The 26,467-nt window shown below is 42.7% G+C and overlaps 2 protein-coding genes across 6 annotated transcripts in view; one reads left to right on the top strand and one right to left on the bottom strand.

Moving 5' to 3' along the window:
* The window catches only part of RIMBP2 (RIMS binding protein 2), a 241,715-nt gene extending 238,583 nt beyond the window's left edge, over positions 1 to 3,132 (top strand). The window contains exon 22 of the mRNA XM_079942129.1: positions 1,536 to 3,132. Within this exon, the coding sequence (XP_079798255.1) occupies positions 1,536 to 1,724 (189 nt within the window). The 3' untranslated portion in view covers positions 1,725 to 3,132. The remainder of the gene's footprint in view (positions 1 to 1,535) is intronic.
* A 6,417-nt stretch (positions 3,133 to 9,549) lies between these two features.
* Positions 9,550 to 26,467, bottom strand: part of PIWIL1 (piwi like RNA-mediated gene silencing 1) — a 33,280-nt gene continuing 16,362 nt past the window's right edge. For 3 of the 5 annotated variants that reach the window (XM_079942632.1, XM_079942629.1, XM_079942628.1), the window contains 12 exons: positions 25,446 to 25,572; positions 25,107 to 25,224; positions 24,474 to 24,588; positions 23,166 to 23,353; positions 22,729 to 22,801; positions 21,027 to 21,227; positions 20,810 to 20,913; positions 19,573 to 19,643; positions 19,260 to 19,413; positions 15,311 to 15,436; positions 12,988 to 13,135; positions 10,413 to 12,831 (listed from right to left, as the gene is read on the bottom strand). In XM_079942632.1, the coding sequence (XP_079798758.1) occupies positions 12,715 to 12,831; positions 12,988 to 13,135; positions 15,311 to 15,436; positions 19,260 to 19,413; positions 19,573 to 19,643; positions 20,810 to 20,913; positions 21,027 to 21,227; positions 22,729 to 22,801; positions 23,166 to 23,353; positions 24,474 to 24,588; positions 25,107 to 25,224; positions 25,446 to 25,572 (1,542 nt within the window). In that variant the 3' untranslated portion in view covers positions 10,413 to 12,714. Of the gene's footprint in view, positions 12,832 to 12,987; positions 13,136 to 15,310; positions 15,459 to 19,259; positions 19,414 to 19,572; positions 19,644 to 20,809; positions 20,914 to 21,026; positions 21,228 to 22,728; positions 22,802 to 23,165; positions 23,354 to 24,473; positions 24,589 to 25,106; positions 25,225 to 25,445; positions 25,573 to 26,467 lie in introns of those variants that run through there. The other 2 variants (XM_079942630.1, XM_079942631.1) reach the window with 2 other exon arrangements.

Genomic DNA, 26,467 nt, shown 5'->3' with positions numbered 1-26,467 from the left:
TTAAGGCTTCACTGGGGGGCTAAAAAAAAGAAGAAATATGTCTCAAAAACTCACTGGACCTAAAGTGTTATTGGTCTCAGTTGTAAAGCAACTGAATTTGTAGAGAAATAAATCAGCTTTGATAATCATTTCCTACGATTTACGTTAAGAATATTTGGAAGAGGCCAACATTGGGAACATATTTCTTAACAGGCTAATTGTTTGTTTACACAGTGTTCCAATGTCTAGTCATAATTCAAGCTGCATATTGCATTGTTAGCCACTCTTGGGAAAAGCACAACCTAATAAGATGTTTCCTCTGGAAATTTTACCTAAAAAAAACCCCGCAACTCAAGATCGAGCGGATGAGTAGTGAACACGAGGTGATCTAGAGTTGCCTCTGAACGCTCCCCATGCTGCCTGGAATGGCAGGCAGCTTTTTCTTAAGTGACCGTCCCTCTACCTTACGGGAGAGCTGATGCGTCTCCTCAAAGCACAAGCAAGTGTCCTGAACACGCAGGCGTTTGGCTGGAAGACTGCTTTGTTGGTATACCAATGCAATACCAAGTTTAATGAAACATGCAGCTCAAATGATTGCATTAGATGGAATAGATGGTATCTTCAGGTGTACTTTGGGATGATTTAGTAGGTGTTCTCCATTAGAATTAGACCCTGATTTTAAATCCAAGGAAGCTTGAAGCCCCTGGGCTCCTGTCTGCCTGATGAATAACGAGTCCTCGTATTAGAGCTTTGCTCTGGTGGGGTAAGGGAGCAAGAGGAAAGGTGGTGTTATGTAATCGCAGGCATGCATGCGACCGTAAACGCGGGTGAGCCCACGTCATCATGCCCGCGTTAGAATACAGTTCCGCTCCTGCGAGGCACCGGGAAGCACTCGAGTGCACGGAAACCCTACCATGTGCTCTGTATCGACAAAAACGCACCTTTAATACCTTGGAAATGATGAGAGCGTACAATAAGGGCCTTTAAGCTTTCTTTGATTGAAATTAAGGTTCATTTTATTTTTTTTATTTATTTTTCTTTCAACCGGTGCGCCATCTCCAGTATCTCTCTAGTATACTAACCCAGGAATGTACTCAACGTCAGGATCTCACATGCCCAAGTAGTTTTCAAATTCGAAATTCCCCTTAAGAACTTTTGCTTTTAAGATTACTGACGGGTACTCAGCCAGTCTTACTCTCAACCTAATTCAAAATGACTCCTCCTTCCTGCTTCTGGTCTTAAGTTACAAAGTCAATGATTACCCAGCTCTGTGTTGCCAGAGCAATGGCCACTCCCTCCCCCGAACACAAAGAAACCGAAAACCCCACACTGCTGGCCCTCTGTCTGGGGGCCCTCAGACCCGCCCCCTCTGAGCTATGCCGTGGGAGGGCCGTGTGCCTCTCACGGGATACTTCAACCCTTCAGAGAAGAAACGAACCACGCTCACCTTGCCTGGTGGGAAGCGGGGCCGTGTGGCGTCACTGATGCCGCGCGGCGAGCGGAGGGGTGCTGCCGGCGCTCGCGCACTCAGTGACCTGTACCAATGTGCCTACTAGGTTCCTCCTGAGGGTTCAGGTACAGCCAGGAGAGTACCATCTCCCACAGCCCATCTCCATTCTGGGCCACCTACGTCATCTATGGGTACTGGTAGTCCTGGGAGAGGCAGGGAAATGTCCTCGAGAAAGAAAAAGGGGCTGCTTTCCAAAGGCAAGAAACTGCTGAAAAAGCTGGGTGCAGTGAAATGATTCACGTGCTTCCGGACAACTTCCAAATCTATGTAATTTTCTTTAATTCCAAACTAGGGCTTTCATGACTCAAGTACTTCCTAAAAAACCAATCTTCTCCCCTGACACCAGTAGAGAAATGCTCTTTGCACTACCGTCCACTTTAAACCCAGCGCCAGGACACAGAGCTGCTGGTACTCCCGCCGGGCCTCCGCGCCCGTCGCTCTTGTTATTGCCGGGCCCTGGCGGGAGCTGGGCTGTCTCGTGAGCACACAGGGCGGCCAGTAGCTCTTTGTAGCTCACTCCCTACCTGGGGCCCCAGCCTTTGTGCATTTGTCATCTGCCCTTGAAGGAATGATTCCAACCTCGCTCCCTTTTCAGAAATGCTTGCCTCATGACGCATAACTCTCACTTGAACTCTGGTCTTGAAATTCCTAGTTTAACCGCCTTGATGTCCTGCCTTATACATGCACAGTGATCTGTACTGTCCAATAAAAGCTACGGTGTACACGTTGTATGTGTTGTGCATTCAGTGCCCTCCACCCTCACAGACACAGTGCTTTGAGACCAAGTTGCACAGGCTGTGCAATGATAAGATCCTGGTTTTCTGTCTTTCGAAGCAAGCCAGGCGACACACAGGAGATGTTTACTTATTCAAATCATTTAAAAAAGAGGAGAGGAAGTAACTTTGGTAAAGTACCACTACTCCAACCTGCCAAAAAGCTGGTAATAGTCATTGCTTTCAGTGTTACACTTTGTGGCATATGGACTTACGTTACTTTCATCATTTGTCAAAATGCCATACACAGATAATCAACAATGAACAGCCCACACGTAAAGCATCCACATAAGCCCCACCGAAAACATACTAACTTTAAGTCTGTTCAGAATGACTCCACACCAGTCTTCACCATTGGCACCCGAACAACAACAACAAAGATTTACAGAGTTGCTGGCAGATGTATTTGATGGTTACTATTTTGTAATTCTTGTCCACTTGTAAATTGTTTTTACTCTTTATACATACTTTTCAGACTGCCTTTCTTTTGTAATTTATGGGAGGTTTATAAATGAATGATGACGCTTTCCCCATTGTGTCTTCAAAAACTATATTGTAAATTGTAATATAATAGTATGTGGTAGATTTATTAAAAGGAAATTACCCAGTGTGTGGTTAAGTTCTGTGTGGGTGTGTGCATGTGTACAGCTAGTGTAAAATATTTTATAGAAATAAAATTTCTTATTTTATACAACGCCATTTATTCTGTGTTTGTTTTGAACGCTTTTTTTTTTTTTAAATCATAGCAGCATAACTGAATTCCTTTCTCCTATACGTACAAGAAAAACTCTATAACGTTACCTTTTCTGGCAGTACTTTTGTTCTAAAGCAATTCTGACCTGGGAGTCATTTACAAAGTGCCGTCACTCTCGCATTGTTGGTGACGATCCACTCAGTGGCAAAAGAAAGGTGCTGCGCCCGAGTGTTTCTTGTGAAATGCTCACGTGCAGCAAAGATGTCGAGAGTGAGTTCAAACCATATTCATAACATCTCCCTTTGGCAACTCCAGAATTCAAATGATCTGAGTAAAGAGCTACACCAGCTAAATATAATAAAACACAACTTAATTTTTCAAATACAAAGCATTTTCCTGAAATCCTTAATTATTTTAAAATTCTCCCAATAATAGGGTTTGTTATCATTAAGAGGTAAGACCAACGTGCAAGGTGAAAATATAATTCAAACGCATAACTTTATGAACTGTATGCAAGCACATAAAATGACTGCTATCATAACGTCATTCACGGCGAACTATGTTTTCACCTAACGCATTTACAAAAAAGGTTATGTTTGAATAACTGATGACAGAGAAATCCTGCATGATCTCACTCACACGTGGAACCCAAAACAGTCAAAAACACTTAGAAGCAGAGGGTAGGATGGTGGTTGCCAGGGGCTGAGGGTGGGGGAAATGGGGAGATGTGGGTCAAAGGGCACAAAGTTTAAGTTGCACAAGATGGTATCAATTCTGGAGATCTTAAGTTAAAAAAAAAAAAAGCTGAAATGCTAGATTAAATGGAATGTCTTTAATTTAAAAATATTCCAGCTTAAGAAATACCAGTATAAGAAATTGAAGTCCACACGACAGTGTGGATGTACTTAACGCGACTACACACTTAACATGGTTGAAATGGTAAAGCTTTATGTTACGTACACTTTACCACAGGGAAAAGCAATTCATGACAGCTCCTCCAAAAACATAAAGTAAAGTAAAACCAGTAAAAGTAGCCAGGGTTGAATGTTTTGAACACATTTACAAATTTCCTAAAATATGAAAATGTAGGCAAGCCCAAAGTGATCATGAACTGGACTTATTAGCTTTGGTGAATACTATGAAACATTTACGGAATACATACGGCCCACTGTACACAAATTCTTCCAGAGAAGAGAGAAGAAAGAAAAATGCCCAAACTCATGAGGCCAGCATTATCCTGATACCAAAACTAGGCAAAGACATTGTAAGAAAACTACAGACCAATAGCATCATGAATGTAGATTAAAAAAAAAAATCCTTGACCAAACATTAGCAGATTGAATCCAACAATATATAAGGATGATACACTATATTTAACTGTGGTTCAACCCAGGAATGAAGGTTGGTTGAACACGCTGAAGAAAAATCAATGTGTTTTACTGTATTAACAGAACAAAAGAGAAAAGCTACCCAGTCATTTCAATAAATGCAAGGAAAGCACTGGACACAATCAACAACTGTTCAGGAAACCAGGAAAAGAAAGGAATTTACCTCAACTTGGTAAAGTTAACAGTCAACACACATAACGATGAAAGACTGACCACTTGCCCTTTCTGTCAAAAACAAGACAAGGACGTCCACTTGACTACTTGTATTCAACACTATACTGGAGTTTCTAGCCTTGCAATAAGGCAAGAAAAGTCATACACTTTTGAAAGGAAGAAGTAAAACAGTCTTTATTTGCAGATGACATGACTTTATGCAGAAAATGTTAAGGGGTATCTACAAAACGCGGTTAGTACTAATATGTGGATTTGGCAAGGTGACAGGGTACAAGGTCGACATACAAAAGTCAATTGTATTTCTGTATAAATTGCATATTTTGTATCACTCTCCCCAGCAGGGAACAATTAGACAGAAGTTAAAATATAGATATAACTGATATAAAATAAAGGAAGAAATCAACATAAGCAGTTATAGTAGCATCAAAAACATGAAATTCTTAGGGACAAATTTAACAAAATACATACAAGATTTATATACTGAAGAATGTAAAACATTGCCTAAGACTATGAAAAAGCTCCTAAATAGAGATATAAGAGATGTTAATGGCTTGGAAGATTCGTATTGTTAAATGCCAGTTTCCTCCCGGTAAATCTACTGATTCTGTGAAATGGCAGTCAAGATTCCAGCAGGCTTATTCCAGAAATTGATAAACTGAATAAAAAATTACACAGAAATGCAAACGACCTAGAATAGTCAAACCCATTTTGAAAAAGATGGACAAGGGGGAAAGACTAACGTTGCCTAATTTTGAGACTTACTGTAAAGCCACAGTAATCAAGGCAGTGGTGTTTGCATGTAAATCACAGCTATATAGAAATAAAGATACATATAAATCAGTGGAACAAACAGATGCTTACATATTCAGTAAGTTCATTTTCAACAAAGGTGCCAAAGCAATTCAACAGGGGAAATATGGTATTTTCCAGAAATTCTGCAGAAAGAAGGGGGATTCATAGGAGGGAGAACTGACTCTTACCTCATATGATACACAAAATTTAACTCAGAACACAGCCCTAAATGAAAATGTTAAAACTATAAGACTTCTAGAAGAAAACACAGGAGAAATTTGGCTAGAAAGATGTCTTATACAGGACACGAAAAGCACAAATTATAAGAGAAAAAACCCCTGATAACTGGACTCCATCGAATTCAAAAATATCTTCTCTTTGATACTTAAGAAAGCAAAACAAGAAGCCAGCAACAGAGAGGAAACATTCATAGTGCATATATCTGACAAAAGACTTTTACCCAGAATACACAAAGAAATTTTACAATTCAATAAGACCAACCAGTTTAAAAGATAATATGCAAAAGGTCTGAACAGCTACTTCATAGAAGCTATAAGAATGGCTAATATGCACACACAAAATGCTCAGTATCATTAGTCAGCAGGGAAATGCAATTAATAATCCAAGTGAGATAACATTACACACCCACTAAAATGGAAAGACTGACATCATCAAAGATTGGCGAGGATGTGGAGCAACTGGAACTCTCATGCACTGGAGGGGAGAACAGAAAAGCGTCCAGTCACTTGTCAGCTTGTCAGCTAATTATAAAATCAGAGACATTTAGCATGCAGATCCAGCAATTCTACTTCTATGTATTTACCCAAAAGAAAGAAAAACTGTGTCCATACAAAGGCCTGAACAGAATTTTTCTAGAGTTTATAATAGCCCCAAATAGGAAGCATCCAAAATACCCATCCGTCCACAGTGAATCAACAATGTGAAGTACGACCTTACAGTGAAACCCTGCTTAAGCAAACCAACCAACCAGACAATTAAACAGGTTAACTTCTGAAGCCCTCAGAGCAGAAGCAGCCAGGCGCAGAGGAGTTCATGCACCGTAGGATTCCGTTCACACGAGACCAGAGGAGGTCAAAGGCAGACCGTGGCTGCTTGGGGGAAAGGTGGGAAGGGCTGTTTGCAAAGAAGCAAGAAGGAACCTTCTTTGGGAGGGAATGGACATTTTTCTAAATCTCGATGGTGGCAGAGACACTGGAGTGTATAAAATGGTCAAAAGCTCATCAAGTTGCATTCACTTACATGTAAATCACAATAAAGTTGATTTAGAACAATGGCATGTAAGCTGGATAGGAGGGAACAGGATTCGAGTGCTCAAAGGCTCGTGTGTCGTCCAGAAAGAAGGTATCTATACCACCCCTATCCCCCAGCCTCACAGGCCCCTGAGGCCAGACGGGAAGAGGCTGACCCCCAACAGAAAGGGTGAAAGCATGCAACTCCTCAGTCAGGTGCCTCGTAGCCCAGGAATGATCCCCTACGGGCTGGCTGCTTCCTGGGCAGGTGCGGTCTCTGCTCACCGCAGGGCCAGGAGCCAAGTGCCTGCCTGTGCTAGGGCAGCCCTGCCGCACCACAGCTGAGGCCATGCCCCCTCCAAAGGGCTCCCTCCTGCCACACCTGACCAAGCCTCGCACAGGGAGCATATGGGCAAAGACGGACTGGGCAGGACCTCCTTTTCCAGGCACCCACGAAGAGAAGAATCCAGTGGCAGAACATCTGGTCCTGAGGTGTGGCCAGAAGCTGGGACTTAGGATCCAGGTTTCTCGGAAGCCTGACTGGTTGCTACCCACATGGATGATTTCGCTTCTTTGCCTCGTATAGTATTACTCCAGCTGTTGCTAAGACTGCTGAGTGCTCCTATGTCCAAGTCCCAGGCCAAGAGTCTCACTTATGAGAACCGGGTGGGGGCTTGCCATTAGGAGCTTTTAAAGCCCTCTGGTGACCAGAACACACAGCCCAGGACGAGAACCACTGCGGAGTATACAGGGCTCCCTTGACATTAACATGCATAAGAAGTACAGGGGCTGGCTGACTGAGTTAAGTTACATTAGTTATTTGTCCTTTCAATAAATATCTGAGAGCCTGTTATGTGCCAGACATTGATCAAGACGCTCGGAGACAACAGTGGACAAGACACAAAGATTCCTGCCCTCCTGGATTCCTGGAATCATTTGCATTCTAGTGGGGGAGCAGAGTAGAAAAAGCACAACAAGTAATATGCTACTGATACCAGCAAAGCTGGAGAGAGCAGAAAGGCTATGTCTCTGCCTGTGGGATGCTGAAAATTTAGAAAGTGGTCCCTCTGCTGGTGACATCTTAGCTGACCTGAAGGAGCATGTGGAAGTCTGGGCCCGGAGCAGCAGCAGAGGTCCCGGGGCAGGACGCGGGCACCTGGGTGGCACGATGCCACACCCTGGCAACGACTGTCTTCCCGAGGTGGGAACCCACCGCACGACGAGCAGGTGTGCGACTTGATCACTTTGTTGCAAAAGGACCACTTTAGGAGGCTGTGGTAGTGATTCAGAGACAGTGGTGGCCTGGAAGAGGGGACAGGAACAGTGGCTGGATATTCATGATCTTTTGAAGGCAGAGCTTATAACACTTACCGAGGAACCCAAAGTGTGACACGAGAAAGACAGGACTCAAGGAAAGATGCCAAGGGTTTTGGTCTGAACATCTGGGAAAACGGAGCTCCAATTAACTGAACTGGGGCAGGTCTGAGAGAATTCACAGTTCAGTTCCAGGCATACTGAATGATTCAACCAGAGGTTCTCACAGTGTGGCCAGGGGACCCCTGGGGTACCCTGCGACTCCTCCAGGGTTCTGTGGTCAAAACTCTTTTCCTGCTGTGGCCAGAGCTGACTCCAGATTCTTGCCCAAAGGCTGCCAACCCCTCCCTTGAACAGGAACTAACATGTCTCTTTGAGTCACAGGGTCCCAAACAAAGTAACGAAGCGACATGAAGAGAAAAACAAAACCCAGCGAGAACCAGCTAGAACCAAGATGGCAACGAATGTGACCTTCAACAGACCCGGAGTCTCATCTACGTTGTTTTTACTGCATCAGCTACTAAGTGACATACCTACCAGCGGCCATGACCGGAAGTTGCCGACCAAAAAAGGACAGAAAAAGGGTGGCATCCCATTTCAGGGAAACCCCGCCCCTCCCCCAGAAGAACAATGCAAATGCCTCCCCACCATCAGCCTCGCTCCTCCCCGCACCGTCCTTATTCTTTACAATCCAATCCCCCTCGCCACGTGAGCGTGAGTGAGAGGTTGACCTGTGAACTAAATTCCCACTTCTCCATCTTTGGCCAATGAATAAAGCTTGCATTGCACCGATCTCAGGTTCAGTTTTGGTTTTGGCTGTGTGAACCCTAATGGAAAAGCACCTTCCCTGCCAAGGCAGAGGGTCTTGGCTGGGCTAGGACCAGAGTAGGGGACCACAGGACCTGATTTGTTAACACTGAGGCCATCTGCCTTTTTCATTCGTGTTCTCTCACGAGTGTACAGTATTTTCTAGAGGCTTCATGACATGACGACAGCATCAGTCTAACAGTTAATGGAATGTGGGTTTCCGTATCGTTTTTAAAATACAATTTCTAATATACAATTAATAAATATAACCCACATAAACAAAACCTCTCCGGGTCCTCAGCAAGTTAAGAGGGTAAGGAAGTCCTTAGACCAAAGAGCTTGAGAGCCACTGTATCAGACACTCGGACACATCTGACTGTAGGAGGCCAGGGCTGGAGATGTGAATTGGCAGCATTTTGACAGAAATGAGTTATGAGACTGAATGGAATTCCCGAGGGAGGAGGAGTAGAAAGAAACTCTTTTCTTCCTGCTTCTCAGAGACCCTGCTTCTGAGCCTGGAGGCACTCCAACATTCTCAAGTTAGGGAGACCAGGAAGAACCAGCGAGAGACTGAGAACCCCGGGAGGCGGGGGGGGGGTCTCAGACAGAGGCTGCGGGCTGGAGCTCCCACGGGACTCCGGCCGCAGGCAGCACAGGGTGCTGGGAGGGGCAGCGTGACCTGGAGCAGAGGCGCTGCGGCCCAGGGAGCCACCACCGTGCTACAAGGCAGCGGCACGTGGCCTCTCCACTGACCTCACCACTTCCGAATTTTAACATTTCTCTCTTTCACCCTGGATTTTTAAACGATGTAACTGGGTTGGAATGATGAATGCAAACAGACCTAAACCAAGCCCTGGAAATGCTGCATCTGAATGACAATAGTATGGCTACATGAAAGAGTGACACCTCAGAAATCCACAAACTTCTGAAGATTCATATCATAGCATCAGGCGGAAACTGAATTTGAAACAGACTTTCTATTCAACCCAGAGACAACAAAGACACTATTTCCCGACAGAAATTCCGGAATCCTCAAACAAGATTTCTATGAGCTCTAAGGAACAGCACGTAAAACTAACAGAAAGCGTCAATGAGGGGCACGTTTTTGGAGTTTTGAGGGGAAAGAAAGCCCGTGTACCCAGAAAAAACTGGGCAGATTACCCGTCGTAATGCACTTGAGGGACCACCCCCAACAAACTGCTTCATCACCTGAGGAACGGCCAGGTTGGATGGGTCAGACCAGGCACTGAGAAGGGAGAACCTGAAGCGTCCCTAATGCTGAGGCCTTCAGAAGTAGAACTCGGGTGTGCATGTTGCTCTTTTAAGGAGAAACCTGGATTTCAGAGTTTTGGCTGTGTTCTTTGGAAGCACTGCAATCAATTCCCGTACAGGTGCTCGGTTGTAATTGTCCCTCTAGCGACCAGGGCAACTCCGACTTCCATCACAAGCTGACTTGCTGTTAAACAAGCAGACACCCAGTAGGCATCCACTGTGTTCACTTGTCTGTTCCATCTTCTGGTTTTAGCACCTAAGTTTTCCTTTGGGGAACCATTCCTCTACCCACTCCTAGATGGGCCTCATCTGACCCAACAGCTATTATTAAGTCCCCATCAGGGCAGTGTGTCCCTCAGGTTCAAGGATGTGTAGACAGCCCGAGTTTTGCTGCAACCATTGTGGACGAGGTGTTCCTTTCATTGCAGTGGGGCTGAGACATAAACCTAGGCTTTCTGACCATCTTTGTAATCCTATCTGATTAGAACCAACCCAGAAGGAAGCAGAGCGAGTGACAGATCCCCGATAGCATTCCATCAGCTATAGGTTCTATACACCTTCTCAACCGGCATTTGCCCAAATTCCCGGACAAACCACCTGGGATGCGTTTAGTAGTTCACCTGGCCTCTCCCCTACAAGTTCTGATTCCTGGATCTGGTCTGGAGCCCAGTGGTCTATGGTATTTCAAAGCAAAGAAGGTCACGTTTAACATTCCGTTTGGGAACCACTGCCTAGGATGACTTGAGAAAGCCAGTCAATAGCCCTTTTTGGCTGAAATTAATTTGAGGCTGTTTTGGTCCCTTGCAGACCAAAGTCTTTATGATATAATGAGGGTCTTTTGAATACTGCACCTTTCCCGGAATTACCACATTTATCATTTTTTCATAGTTTTAAAGACATTAAAGCCTTTCAACTTTAAAGGATAGTTTAAAACCTGCCAAGTATGAGACTTTAATGACTTAAGTTACTGACTAGCCCTAAAAATCCATAAATAAAAGATGCCCCAAATCAACCTTTTACAGTTGTATAATTAGACTTCCTTACGTTCCTTAATACTGTGACAACATTTGGCAACTGTCATCGATTTTATTGTCTTTATTTGGCATTCTTCTGAAACGTCACAATCTCCTGTGTTTCATTCCTTCTAACGTCTAGAAATCAAATAGGTTAAGGAACTTCGGCTAATAGCCAAAAACAATGTTAACAACAGTTATTAGCTCAAAGAACTAAAGGGAAAATGAAATGGTTTTCACTCATAATATGTTAATAAGGCTAAATCCAAAGGCAGTTATTTGATAAGAACAAGCACAATAATGGTAAGACAAGTAACTTTACTGAATGGCATCACTTGAAATCATAGTTCCTGTAGCTTGTGTATGATCACTAAGGTTTACACTCATCACGCTTGCAAGCAACGTGTAAAGGTGTTCTCATGGCATACAATCACTCATTAACTTCGAGCCTGCTCTTTGCAAAATTCCCTGAAAAGTCCTACAATTGTGTAGATGTGAATTATTACAATTATCAACTTCACAAAAACACAGACTTCTTAGTCTGCATTTTCTTACAAGTTAAGGATTTCCAGTCTTATACTGTTAATTTTGAGGTTGCAGCATTTCCTGACAGTTTTACTCTGAAGTTCGTAAGTAACCCAAATTTAGCTTTTATAAATGGAATTGTGTCCTCTGAGTGTACTCTCCAGCAGTTTTAAAAAATATAATAAATGGAAAGAAAACGCATATGCTTTCAGTAAAAACAAAAACTCACTGTTATATTCAAATAAGATGACAATCACTGCAATTTTATTTTATAACAAATGGCGTGATGTCCCAGTTGCAAAACAAAAAGTAACGTTTATATAGACTACTGGCCTCTTTCATTAAGGAGTCTTAAAATGTATCTTTGGACAGAAATTTAAAACTTTCAACTACCTTCTTTTTTTTTTTTTTTTTTTTTTTTTTGCGGTACGCGGGCCTCTCACTATCGTGGCCTCTCCCGTTGCAGAGCACAGGCTCCGGACGCGCAGGCTCAGCGGCCATGGCTCACGGGCCCAGCCGCTCCGCGGCATGTGGGATCTTCCCGGACCGGGGCACGAACCCGTGTCCCCTGCATCGGCAGGCAGACTCTCAACCACTGCGCCACCAGGGAAGCCCTCAACTATCTTCTTTTTTAACCCCCATAACACCTAGCCCCAAAAATGAAATAAAAATAAGCCTATTTCTCCACAGTCTCACGCCTTCCCTATACCTTGTATAGGTTATTTAATGGCAGCTTCTTCTTTAAAATGAGATCATCAGACGCTCAAATAAAATCCTACCGTACGATTGTACTGAGCCTCCACTTTATGCCTTTTCTCTCCTTTAAATTCAAAATAAATATTTCAAAAATAAGGTTAATATAGCCTTACAAGTAGGACTTGCTCACTCCTGAAAGCAATTTCAAGTAAATCCCAACTTTTCCAATATTTTAAGAGTCTGTTTATAATACAAAGCATCTTATCCACATTTTTTTTCAAAACAAAAAATCCTCACAACCTATTTATGAGAATCAAACAAGATAAAATATAAAATCCTAATTTTTACCTATAAAATAAAAATAAGTCAGTTAATAGCACTGTTAGAAATAAGACTCTAGATCTCCTAATTTCCTTCCCAAGTTTCACCTGGAAAGATAACAGTTAAAAAATAAAAGCTTCAAAAAATCCCAAAGTTATAATTTCACAAAGAAAACAAACCGCTACATCTTGTCTTCTTCCTGTAGGTTAGAGGTAGTAAAGGTGATTTGACAGTGACAGGCTGGGCTCTCTGTGAACGCTCTGGCCAACGAGGAAAGCCAGTTTGTGGGCATACTGGCAAGGGGCAGGAACACGGATGATGCCCTTCAGCGGGAAAAGAAAAGGTTCTGTTACTCTGAATCTAGCTCTCTAAACTGAAACCTCGGTATTAAACTGTAAAAGCCTTAGACAACATAGCAATTCCATTTTGAAAAATGAATCTCATTGACGTGAATAAACATTGATTAAAAAAATACTTACTGGCCAGTTATAATAGATATGACATAGCTTGTAAGTTAACCTCTGTATGTGGTCTGGCTTCAGGCCACTGCTGTCATAGATGACGTTGTAATGTGTGGGAGCAACACTGCCGCTTCTCACTGCCTGGCTCACGATAAAGAAATCATACCTGGAAATTACAAAAGAAAGAAACACACGGGTGTAAGGCTCATCTTTTTGAAAGCTAAAATTAAGATGATTCAAGTTTCTTACAGTGAAAAGATCCGGTATACTAAAATGTGACCTAATCTTCTCAAAACATAATATGCTTCCTTGAATTCAGAACTTGTTATTCATGAACCATTTTGGAATGCTTGTGTGTGAAAGAGGTTTAAGATACTACTATTATTTATACTTTTGAATATCTATCATTGATGCCTCGGGGCATTAGCAAACATTTGACACGGCTGCTAACTATGACGGTGCCACTGTGCCGGGTCACTGTTTCCACTCCGCATCTGGGGGAGACGACTGCACAGCAACAGGCTCTAGAATCAAGAACCAAGTAGTGCAAACGTAAAGGAACATCAGGGTTTTTGTTTGTTTGTTTTGTTTTTTCATTTTTTTGGTACCAATTAAACATCAATCCAGAGATATTGTAATCTGACCTGATACAGATATTAAGAAATTAACTGTAATTTATTATGTCCATTGAAACTAGACAAATTTTAAAATCAGAATTGATCTACAACAGATTACGGTTATTTAGCAAAATGAGGGTTTCAGAAATGTTAAATGACTTGCCCAAAAGAACAGACAAATCACAAAAGAGCTAGAATCAAAACCTGTTCCCAGTTTAAGCACGTTATTATCGTTCAAAGTGGGCTTCGCCAAGTATCTGAGTAGTAACGGCAGCTGTTAAGTTTTAAAGAACATCTAGGGCTTCCCTGGTGGTGCAGTGGTTGAGAGTCCGCCTGCCGATGCGGGGGACACGGGTTCGTGCCCCAGTCCGGGGGGATCCCACATGCCGCGGAGCGGCTGGGCCCGTGAGCCATGGCCACTGAGCCTGCGCGTCTGGAGCCTGTGCTCCGCAACGGGAGAGGCCACAACAGTGAGAGGCCCGCGTACCACAAAAAAAAAAAAAAAAAAAAAAAAAAATCTAGTAAAAAGTAATCAAATTTTTTCATACTTTATAGTTCAACTTGGATTTTACCCAAATTGTTAAAAAAAAATTATGTCTTTAGGTCAATGTTACACCTGAGCTTTGGTTATCAGAGTAGTAGTAACGTTAGAAGTATCATGAGGCCACTCTGAATCATTAAAGAGATCCTACAGGAAATGAAATTGTAATATCTTAGTTACTATCTTAGCCATTCTGTCTTCCTCCTTCAACGATTTTCCCCAACAGGTTAGAATCCTTCTGATAACTAACACCTGCCTGAGAGAAAGACACAATCCAAGATAATGCATCTTGAAATAAAAATGTCTATACATTGTCAGATAACAGGACTAAACAGAACCAAAATCTGTATTATCATTTGTCTACATAAATTTAGTACAGTAACGCCTCATCTACCTAAGGTTCATACAGGAGAAGCATTCCACATTTAAACTTTGCACCTAGGCTGACACTTTACCCTGATTAAAGTTGCCCTTTTTAAAAAGAGCTCCAAAAATGTATATATGAAGACAAAAGCACCACAGCTGTTCACTCTCATGAAGAGGGCGTTCATGTGGACTGACCAATGACTTGCCTTCGTGAACATGACTTGCTGCCTTGTACTCCATTCCCCACAAAGGGGTTTTCGAGGAACCAAATTTCGTGAGTTTACAGTTGAACCCTCGTGTGCTAATAAGATCATTACCGTGTGCCCCTGAAGGTTCTAGCTGGCTTTCTTACAGCAGAGTGCAGCTCCCGGTTACATAAAAAGTGTTTGCTCAGAAGCCACTTTTCTACCTGCAACTGTGTTTCAGATGACACTTTCTGACCTGTGGGTAACTAAGTGCATTACAGATCTAAAAATTTTGATTGGAAAACAACCATCTATGGATGAGGTTACATATGTAAAAAAAAAAAAAAAATGCAAAAGCAATCTAGAGCAGCTGTTCTTAAACTCAGGCTGTATAACTAATACCACAAACAATAACCCGCTTCCCCCAGAGAGAGATGGCACAGAAACCTCTGTTCACCATTTCAGAGACTAAGTAAATCATGGGCATTATTAGATCACACTAATGAAAGACTTTAGTATTTATAAGAAATAAAATATAAGAACTATCAAGTAAATGTGTTAAAGGTGATAAAGTACAGAGGCTATGCTAAAGAACAAAACAGAAACCAATCTTCATCTAATACAGAACTTACCATTCTGGTCTGGTAACCTCTACATCAATAACTGTTCCAGGAAGTGGATTTTGAAGTCTTCCTCCAGACTGAGCAAAAAATCTGGCGTTCACTCGTTTCTTCACCACAATGACCGTTAGTCTTGGGCTTAAGACGGTGATGAATGTAACTGCATTTAGTCAGTCATATTTTCAGGGCACTGAAGCATTCATACATTCATACACTCCATTTAAAAGGAAACGCACATCCCTCTTGGGGCATACTAGCTATCCCAGTTGTGAAGGAAGATTCCACAACTTGTAAGGGCGTGGAGTTACGGCCAGGAAAATACTGTGAGTAGAAAATAAAATGGCATATTTGGGCCCTGTGACTCAAGGTCATGTAGATGTTTCATCATTAAACCAAGCATATGACATACCTGTCTCACGAAAATGTTAAACCCAGCATGTTTTTAAAGTTAACAGTTTGAAAGCCTTTTCGGTGGGCATTTTCTTCTATGTAGAAAGTAAGATATTAACTCTCAAATCTTTGACAGGTAAGCTAATTTGAGCAGTCTCAAAGCCTAATTTCCTGCCTTTCAAAATGACTGGCTGACAACATATCGGGGATCTCTTGTCTCTCCCGGCTCAGCCACTCCTCAGCCCGCCACACAGCAGTACCAGAATACTGCCGTTCCCCCCCTCCCTCCCCAGCCCAATTCTGCAGGTGGTTTCCCATGTCAAGACTGAACTCCTCTGGCCTAGGGAGCTTTCAGCTCTGTGTCACGTTCGATCCACTGCCTCTACAAGCCTTTTGACTCTCCTGAGGGCAGCCCTGTAACTGCCAGTATGCATTCAGCCTGAATACCCTTCCTATCCATCTCTTAAAGGTTCATTTCAAGTTCACTGTCTGACACAGTCACACTGTATACACACACCCACTTGGGAGTAACTGAATTAGAGCACGTTAAGCACTTCGCTCGGTGCTGGCACGTAATAAGCCTCGACTATTATGATTTTCAGGGCCTCAAGTTTCCGGTGCTCTTTTTCCAGCTAGAACATTAGTTCCTTAAGAGCATAAATATACTGTATTCTAAACCTGGGACGCAGAGGGCTTCACATGCGGTATGGACCTGGCTGGTAATGTCTGACTTGGGTAGGTCGTTCACAACACACTGTCTGGACTGATGGTCTGAAAGATCCCCAGATGGGAACTTCTGTTCAGTCATAAACTTAATGTGCTCCTTCACGGTAGAAGTAACCAAATATACAAGGGGCAGGAAGGCGATTCTACTTAAGTAAATGGAAGAAGTTTTTAGGAATATCACCATCTCCATGTACAATAGACCTCTCACTGCCCAGCTACAGCACATGTGGGTATAACAGAGCCACAGTCTCAGGAATCAAAAGACAAAGTGGGGCTACCCTGGTGGTGCAGTGGTTGAGAATCCGCCTGCCAATGCAGGGGACACGGGTTCGAGCCCTGCTGTGGGCAGATCCCCCATGCTGCGGAGCAACTAAGCCCGTGCGCCACAACTACTGAGCCCGCGTGCCTGGAGCCCGTGCTCCGCAACAAAAGCCACCGCAATGAGAAGCCCGCACACCGCAGCGAAGAGTAGCCCCCGCTCACCGCAACTAGAGAAAGCCCGCGCGCAGCAACAAAGACCCAACACAGCCGGAAAAAAAAAAAAAAAAAAGTCAAAGTACACTAAAGTGACTCTTTGATTTGCTCCTATACCAAACATTCTAAATCAACTAATCCATGACGCATCTTTATAAAAAGTTAACATCAACATTTCAATTAAAAAACGAATAGGACAAAACAGAAAGGATAAAAAACAAAAAGGTAACTACAAACATTACAGCCCAAACTCTGCATCTCTTCGAAGTGAGGAGCAATTCCTGGGTATTGTTTTACTTTGCAGACAGCTCCAAACTTGTTTCTAGATGCATCACCTACTGCTTACTGAGCGCTTACTGGGCACTGTGTGAAGTACATTAAACACCCTGACTTACTCCTTTCATCAACCTTGGTTAAGCTGCCGCCCGTTTCACAGGTGAAGGCAAAGCTGGGATTAACCCGACTGATTTCAGACATACGGCTCCTGACCACTGATCTCTGCAGCCGCCAAACAACGGCGCGATGCACACCGTGAAACCTACTTCGTGCAACCGTCTGTTATACACTAGTCCAAGCGATCGATCTAAACCCTCCTTCCCTGCAACGTGGGTTCCTATTCGCTAAAGGGAAGCTGAGCAGGAAATCCCAGCCTCCTCAGGCCCAGTTCCACCCCCCTGTAGAGGAGGACCCTGTTCACAGATACTCACTTATAGGGCTAGAGTCTCCTCTTTGAGAACTATTGCTGCCAGTCCTTCTGGGACCCAACCCAAAGGGCTCAAAAGACTCAAAGAACCAGAGATGCAGGCCCCAGCAGGGACAACAGTGTTATGTTCCCAGTATCCCAAATATTCAGCCTAAGGAAATAAGATGAACTTGCACTATTACCTCTACTCTTCACTTCTTGAAATTTTCTTTTTCTCTAGATATGAGAAAAAAAGCAGCTAAGACTAGAAAATTCTGAGTGCTAAAGTAGTAAACAACTAAAAAAATACCTAAGAAAGCAGTGGTCCATCTGAGCCCTTCCTCTACTCCCTTCCACCACATCACCCCTCCCCAGAAGGACAGAAAATCTAAGGGAAAAAACACAATTTAAGGCTTACAAAACTTCAAAAACCAAAATAAAATAAATACCATTATTTTAATGAGAAAATACAAGCACTAGGGATTTTAAGATGACAGGAAAGAACATTAACCTTCATTTACAAAGTATTAAAAAATGCCTATTAGCATTTTAATCTGAAACACAATTACTTCACAAGAGATAAAAAACACCCCCGACATGCTCTGAGAACTTACTGGCATAACGATCTCATTTTGAGAAACGTGTAGAATCAACACTTAGAAGGGGCCTTTCAGAATCTGGCCAGAGAAGACTTGGAAGCACTCTGCAATTCAGCTAGAAACAAGCTCTTATGCTCCTCCCATGGGCCTATAAATCACAGCGAGCCCAAGTACAGCCAAATGACTTTCAAAATCCCTCATTTTTTATAATGATAACAAATACCGGCTGAAAAAGTCTGGCAAAAATAATCAGTGTTTAAACATGCACGTGCAAGCACATATAAACAGGTCTCCTGGATTTTCTAAGTATCCTTAAAAATCAAATCCACAAATCTTTAATACGTTATGCGCTCAGCTCTTACTAAACAGTCCCTGATCTGGACTTCCTTACAATCTGATAAAGAAAACAGCAAAAGTTAAACAACGTAACTTATTAAAACAGCTGTCTTGAGATGGTATGCAGTTTACTGCCAAATAGCACGAGCAATGACCTCTGTAGGAGAGCAGAGGAAGGCGAAGCCCAGTACCGCTTTCAAAGGAGGACACGGGCAGCGCTCAGGTACGAGGAGCACTAGCTGCCCTGGGTTCTGCAGGCCGCCTAACAGGGCGAAGTGGAACCATCTCCCCTGTGACACCAAACACACGCCCAACATCTTACCCACCAAGCACCAGTCCAGCTGAGTTCACACAGAAATCAAACAAGCGTTCATGGTACAATGAGGTAGAAACAAAGTTAAGACTATCTGGAATACATATTCCAGTAACCAATTCTGTGGATGCCTACGGCTGTACTGGGATAGTCAGACCCTCGTACTTCAAGGCTCTAGGAGAGAAAAGGCGGCGGCAGACGATCGGTAAGGCATCTCCATGCGTCATTCCTTGAAGGAGCTCCCGCTCTACATTTCCAGCCTGCCCCTCCTCCACGAAAAATTCTCCACAAGACACCCCCCCAACCCAAACCTCTTCCATTACCTCAAGCCTGACCGCACCTGTAAGGTTAGATTCTCACCGGTTTACCCTGTGACATTATTTTCAAAGATACAAAAGTGTAATTTTATAAAGAGAAAATGATTACATTTTGCATGCTTACTTGTAACCTCTACCAACAGATCTTAGGCAATCCAGAAACTGTGGTACTTCATAGTTCACCAACGTTTTAAGCTGACCGTCTCCTACGCCATCCCGATACACGATAATTCGACTAGGCATGTATTCATTGCAGCTATTCCAAGCCCTCAGAGCAGCTGAAAGAAAGCCAGACAAGTGTTAACTACAATAACACAGAACAAAAATGTGCTTCTACCAAATTCTGGGCACAGGATTTTATCAGAAACATAGCTTTAAGACAATCTCTTGAAGACCCTAATTCACAGGGCAGACGGAAACCACAACAGGAGACTCACCTTGCAAGCAGACTTTGAGCCCATCTACTAGCTCTTGCCCTCTATCTTGAAATACACAGCGAGAGAACCAGCTATTCAGAGAAAAAACATGGCCGTGGTGAGAATGCAACTGTCTAGAAGTTCTTCATTTTTGAATCATGCTATATCTATGTTACCCTTAGCCATTCATGTTCTTTAACTTCCTTTTTGAAATCTTAAGCAGAAGGGTTACAAGATACAGGAAATCTTCATAAAGCTTTCTTTCATTATAAATCAGTCCCATAATTCCATCACTGAGAAGAAAATAAAATTTAAGCCAGAGCTGCCTCCTAAGTTTACACCTCAAAACACACAGAACAGGCTTCCCTGGTGGCACAGTGGTTGAGGGTCTGCCTGCTACTGCAGGGGACACAGGTTCGAGCCCTGGTCTGGGAGGATCCCACATGCCGCAGAGCAACTAGGCCCGTGAGCCACAACTACTGAGCCTGCGCGTCCGGAGCCTGTGCTCCGCAACAAGAGAGGCCGCGATAGTGAGAGGCCCGCGCACCGCGATGAAGAGTGGTCCCCGCTCGCCACAACTAGAGAAAGCCCTCGCACAGAAACGAAGACCCAACACAGCCAAAAATAAATAAATAAACAAACGTGGGGTTTAAAAAAAAAAGAATATTATAAAAAAAAAAACACAGAAGCACACTCTTACTACTATACTCTTGATAAAAGATACTTTTCTAAAAGATAAAACACCTTGAAATATGCCCATTAGTAACGCTAACACATCAATGCTTCAAGTTTCATTCTTCCTATTCTTGGCAATTCTATTAGTTCTAAGAAAAGCACTGAAAAATAATTTCACTATGTTGAAATACAAGTGACTGGGTAAACTCAAGTGGGTTTTCCAAAATAAAGTTAACATGACAACTTGAAATTACATTCAGTGGTCAATAAAATTATTAAAGAAGTTTTTAGAGACAGTCACATTTAAAGAGATGCATCCTCCCCGCAAATACAAATAATAAAATAACCTGAAACGCAATCTGACCGCTACATCAGGTTAAGGGCCAGTGAAAGACATTAAAAATGGTAGGGTAGCTAATAACTGGTTTCCTTTTCTAACTTTTCTCTTTTACTGGATCTAAAGTAAGAGAAATCAAGGTAAAGAATTAACACAACCCCTGTCCTCCCCAGACACCGGCCCCTGGACTCGTGGGCTGTGTTGCGTCTGTCTACAGTTAATCTGCGGCTACCAAAGCCCACTCACCGCGTCATCCCTTCATTGATGCTTGCTACAAAGCCCGCAATTGACCTCCGTCCAGCTGCGGTGTCATGGTAACAATCAATGCCAACTATCATGGCGAGCTTCAGCTTCAACAAAAACATCGTAATGTTAGATACAACAGAATACCAGCAGTATTTAAAAAATCCATTTTTCTTAAATAACAATGAAAACTTTTATCCACCAATTAAATCAAACTTACAGGCATATCAACGCTCCAAAGCTCTCCTCCCATCTTGCAGTTCATCTGCAGGGCGATCTTTGTAGCAATGGCCATGACAGTCTGTTGTCTGCCTAAGGTTCGGGCCACCACACACTGACTTGGAGTAGGGCAATCTGTACATAAATACTTTTTAATAGCATCATATTTGTCCTTCCGACTGCTTGACAACAGGCAAACCACCTAAAAATGAACAAAACGCCCTCATTACAAAGAATTAGGAAACTGATAATTAAGTTCAAGGAAGAAGACAGGAAACCAAACCCACAAAATCACTGACTTTACTATTCATCTCTGCCATGTAGCTAGTAAGTATGACATTAACTTTTAGCTAATGCCCATCACGTTCAACTAGGTGATAGATACTAATAAAGAAAGCACGTTAAGCCAATCATTCAAAACTGGAGAACTTAGTTAAAAATGCTCTACTGCCAGCTTGGAACACTGCAGGGGGAGGGAATAGGGCAAAACGAGTTAGTGGTAGCCTGTAGGTGGACAAATAAAAGATTTCCTAAAATGCTCACGATTTTCTTACTCATGACCCACCTAGAATCACGGCTTTTAAACTTTTAAAGCTCTGGCTTGAGAATATGATCAAACTATGAAACTTCCTAGGAAGTCCATGGGCACTGCTGGGGAAGCTGAAGCACCTGATCTAAGCAGACGCCTGCCCCAAACGGGAAGGTGTTGGTCAAAGGGCACAAGCTTCCAGCTAAACGCTAAGCTCTGAGCATCTACTGTACATACAGCATGGTGACCACAGTTAACAGTACTGTATTATATACTTGAAGGTTGCTAAGAAAGTGGATCTTGACTGTTACCACCACATACACAAAAAGAACTGTAATTATGTGAGGTGATGGAGGTGTTAACTAACCCTGTGTGGTCATCATTTCACAACACGTACACGTATCAAGTCATCACGCTATACACTTAAAACTCACACAATGTTACATGTCAAGTACATCGCAAAACAGCTGGAAAATCAACCAACCAACCAACCAACCAAGCCACCCACACCTGCCCAAATTCTGAGGATTCAAGTTTAAGTTTTGGAGCTGAATCCAGCTCTTTAACTCATTGCTGTCTTCTCCAATTCATATTCTCAGATTCTTATCTTTCTTTCCATGGCCCCCAATAAAATCACTTTCCTACCCTAGGTGTCTCTATTATTCCAGACAACCTGATAGCAATTTGCCTGTGGCGTTTAAGTATGAGATAAAGGACTAAAAGGAATCCATTAGAAGAAGCCAATTCATTTCTTGGGTTTAAAGTAACACAGATATGCTGTTTATCATTAAATTTGTCTTTGCCACCTCATTCATTATACTTAAGTGTAACCACAGATACCCTAACTATACTGTGTGTGCTGAACAGCTAGGTACTGTTTTTCACTCTTGTGCCTTTTCTCCCCCCAGATTTTCTAGAATAATTGAAGCGTCTGAGTCCCGGTAAATTCGAGATGGCTTTGCTGTTCTCCACCCCCTGCTCACTGTTCACAGTGTACAACAACAGCTCCTAGGCGCACAGGTAGAGCCGCATTACCTCAGCCATCTTAGGTCAAGCACGTATTTCGTGACCGGTTTGGGAACCTAATTATCACATTTACAACAACGGACTCAAGTTCTAAGACTTACAACAACTGATTCCAGGTCAACTGCCTCCACATCACGTAGCTACTTACTATCTGGGTGTCTGACGTGACCTTCTGCTGTAAGACTCTTAAATAGGCCTCAGTTCTATCGTCCACTTCAATCCTGGAATGGAAATACGTGATCAACATTCAGAAAGAAACAAAAACCGTACTGTGTGGTAAAGGTTCCTACAGATTATAACACACAAAACACTTCTGTATAAAACGTGAAATAAAACACCAGGCGCAGCCGTGCAGTCAAAAGGCTGCTTCTAACTCGCAGGAGCGCGAGTCTGAGCGACAGTCCGGCCCATCCTCCCTCCACCCTCAGTGACTCAGGTACAGTTCTGCGTCCACCTTACAGGGAGCTGTATCAGACCTCTAAGATCATCTCATGTTTCTGATAGCTTTAGTAACAGTTTGAGTTCCCACACCCTCCAAATGACTGCTAATCAATTTTCAGAGTAGAAATGACTTGATAAACTTACATTACTGCTTTTTTCATTTGTATGCCCATGGCTGGTGTAACTTTAAATAGATTTTGTATCAACGCATTGGCTGCTTCATAATTTCTTCGAGTATAGATCAATAGCCAGTTATCTAGTGGCTTAACACTAATTAATGGTGCACCTCTTGTTTCCTTTGACCAATCTGCAAACTGTGGACTGTAATCAAACTAGAAGAAAGTTCAGAGACACTGTAAATTCCATTGTAAGTTCTCGGTGATAAAGCCAGAAAGTCTTCAATAATTCTACCGTGGCATAGTCTAAACCTCGGAGTACTACTCTTAAATTTGAACTGCAGTGACAGACGAAATGCCCTTAGTGAGGGGAAAAAAGATACAAAAATGTACTCAAAGGGTTATGTCAACTTTATTTAAACTACATTCATATTAACAGCTGCCACTCAAGTGCCTACCTGCCTGCACCAACTACTCTAAGTATCTCAAGCTGCGGTCTTCTTAACCTTTCTACACTCTTACAAGGATAAGTGTTATTTCCCTCATGATAAAGATATTAAAAAATGAGGCCTTATAAGCTAAGCAACTTTATGACTGAGGTGTCGGATACCGAAAGCACGCTGTGAAAACATCTGACGGCAAGGCAGAAAGCTCACAGACTCAAAGCACAGTGACCCTAGAAATATTGACCATAGAGGAAAAAACCCAGTGCTTTTTACATGTCCTACTCACCTCCGCAACACCCCTTATACAGGAATATATATTAACTACAAAGGGTAATAAAAACAATTGCAATTAAAGTATTAAGCTACATGATTAGGTTGTTATTCAGAGAACATTTAGAAGACAGAAGAGCACAGCTTTTTACAATTTGGGTACTTGTAGTGCTTCAGTGACACCAAAACATATTTTTTGAATACTTGCCTTCCTTTTCTGAAGACAGAATATAAAAGCCATCACAATATTTAATATAGATCCCTAACAAACAAGCGGTCCATGCAAAAATGAAGCCAAATAAATTGGGAGCTTTCCCTGTAAAAAGATCACTTTAGTGGCAGACGAAATACCAACCCATTCAGATACTTAGACTTCTACTGTACCTTAATTTAAGTAACTTAGCTCATTCTAAAAAATTAAGCCACCTTTTAGCTAAGCCTCACGGACGGCCTGAGGACCAAGCTGCAGGCTTCACCCCCTCTGTGCTCACGTCAGTGGACCGTGGAGGTGCGGGGGAGGAGAGGGCTGCCCTGGCATGAACTAGGGTGTGCACTCCTGCTCGCTCTGCTGGGAGTCTAACCCAAATCTGATGGACGGACAACGTTAAGAACTGCCTTACTGTTCTTCCACCCTGATGGATCTTCTCTGCTTGCAGAATTCTTCCTGAGAAGGTCAGTAAGCTGGAGTCGAAGCTCAGACCCCAGTCTCGAAGCTCCCTCTGCACGTTATCATCTCTGTGAATTTAACATATTTACATATGCCTCTAAGTGTAAAGAGAGAGAAGGAAAACTAGCGCACACAAGCAAACAGAGACCCGCTGCAACCTACAACAGATTTCTCTCAGGACTAAAACCCCGCCGAGAACGCTAGGAAACCCAGACGTACAATCTATTTTTCTCTCCTCCCAGCTATGTTTCCCTTCACGATATCCTTTCATTTAAAATTCCTGATGCCCAAACTATCTCCTCCTCAAAGTAAACAAAACGTTACAACAAAGAGAAAAACACAGACTTGTCCCAAACAATTTTGCTTTCTCTTCTATTCTTTTTCTAACAGAAGAATTAGAAATACCACAGGCTACAAGGCTGAATTATTCCCTGACAAACAGCAGCCTCACTTAGAAACATGAAGAACCCACCCTGAATACTGCAAATACAGAGCGAAACAAAGTTACCTTCTGTCACTCCTCCAAACCCCCGTAAAATAAAGAACTGAACTGAAGCCGCATCCCAGTGGAGCAGAGATGACTTACTTATGAATGTAATCAATCAGTCTTCCTACTTCACGCTGCCTTTGTTCTGGAGTTAGTCTTGTATGAACAGCCAAGTCTTTCATCACATTAAAATCATTACGCATTTTATCAGTTAGACCTTTAAACAAAATGTTTAAAGGGATACGGTTAAAGAAACAAGAATCGTGTCTAAGTATCTGGAGTGTCAGGTGGTGGTGAGTGAAAGAATTCTGAGGAGACAAAGCAGCTTTAAGGGCTTTTGAGGGGACGGAGGGTGTGAAGGAATGTTTAGTGACTTCTAGAACAGACGGGGAAAATAAGCTTTGTGGTTTCATTCCAGTAAAGAAAAGTCAGCAGTACCTGTGAGGTAGCAGAGCTCAGGGATAAGCAACGCAGGGCCTGGTGACGTGCCTCCGGGGCCTCTCCTTCTCTTCGGCTGACTGACCAAAACTGGTTGCTTCAAGTCGGTGATTTCTTGGTTATATTGCTATTCAAGGGAAGAAAGTATCACTGTTCACAGTAAATGCCTTTAGTCACACGTCATTTTGTAATGGACGATAAAAGTTTTTTTTTTTTTAATTAAGAACTGATGCCAACAGCAAGGCTAGTATCAGTTTCCAAGTATAAAAATTGTCTTTTTAATCCTACTAAACCCGGTTGTGATTTATATGCTCTGCTGAGTACCTCATCTTTTCTCCTAAAAACTTAGATGGTCAAGGACAGTAAGGCTCTAAGTTTTGACTTTCAGTCACAGTTCTATTTACTTCATGTTTTGACTTCTTGGTTTAGAAACAGCAGTCTGTGTAACTCCAAGTCTTCACCACAGTGTAATTCCTCTAAAACTACTCTTATTATAGCGAGGACTAGCTTGTGAAAGTCGCCTCACTATGAGAATAAACGGTGGAAGGAGGGGGTTTGCACACTACGGGACATTTTTCATTAGGGAAAGTTTCTCCTTTGAAGCTGAACTTCCATTTAGTGCTATTAAGATTCCCCACATGTAATCACCATCTAGGGTAAGTTTTTACAACCCGTAAAGAGACCAAAAATGTTGACGCTTAGAGTCTAACAAACGTGCGAGACCAGCTCTCCCGCCTCCAGTTCAGCTCTGCAATTCGAGACCGCGCAGACTTGTCACAAGTTGTCTTCCCTAGAGCTCCTGGCCCTGTGTCTTAAAGACCCTGTTTCCATCATCTCTTGTATCCTCCCCTACCATCTTTTACTAACCTGGTTAATTTAGTTCTAACTTTTTATCTTTAAAACAACCACATCTCCACTAAGCATACAGGACAGTAATACCATCATGGCCATTTCATGAGTCCCGGTCTCTCAAGAGACTACGGTACCTGACCGTTCCTTATTCCTATCGTACAGTCAAGGTC

The sequence above is a fragment of the Stenella coeruleoalba genome (genome assembly GCF_951394435.1).
Source record: "Stenella coeruleoalba genome assembly, chromosome: 14".
NCBI lineage: Eukaryota > Metazoa > Chordata > Mammalia > Artiodactyla > Delphinidae > Stenella > Stenella coeruleoalba.
Note: the sequence above shows the minus strand (reverse complement) of the source record. Positions and strands in the feature narration are given on the sequence as shown.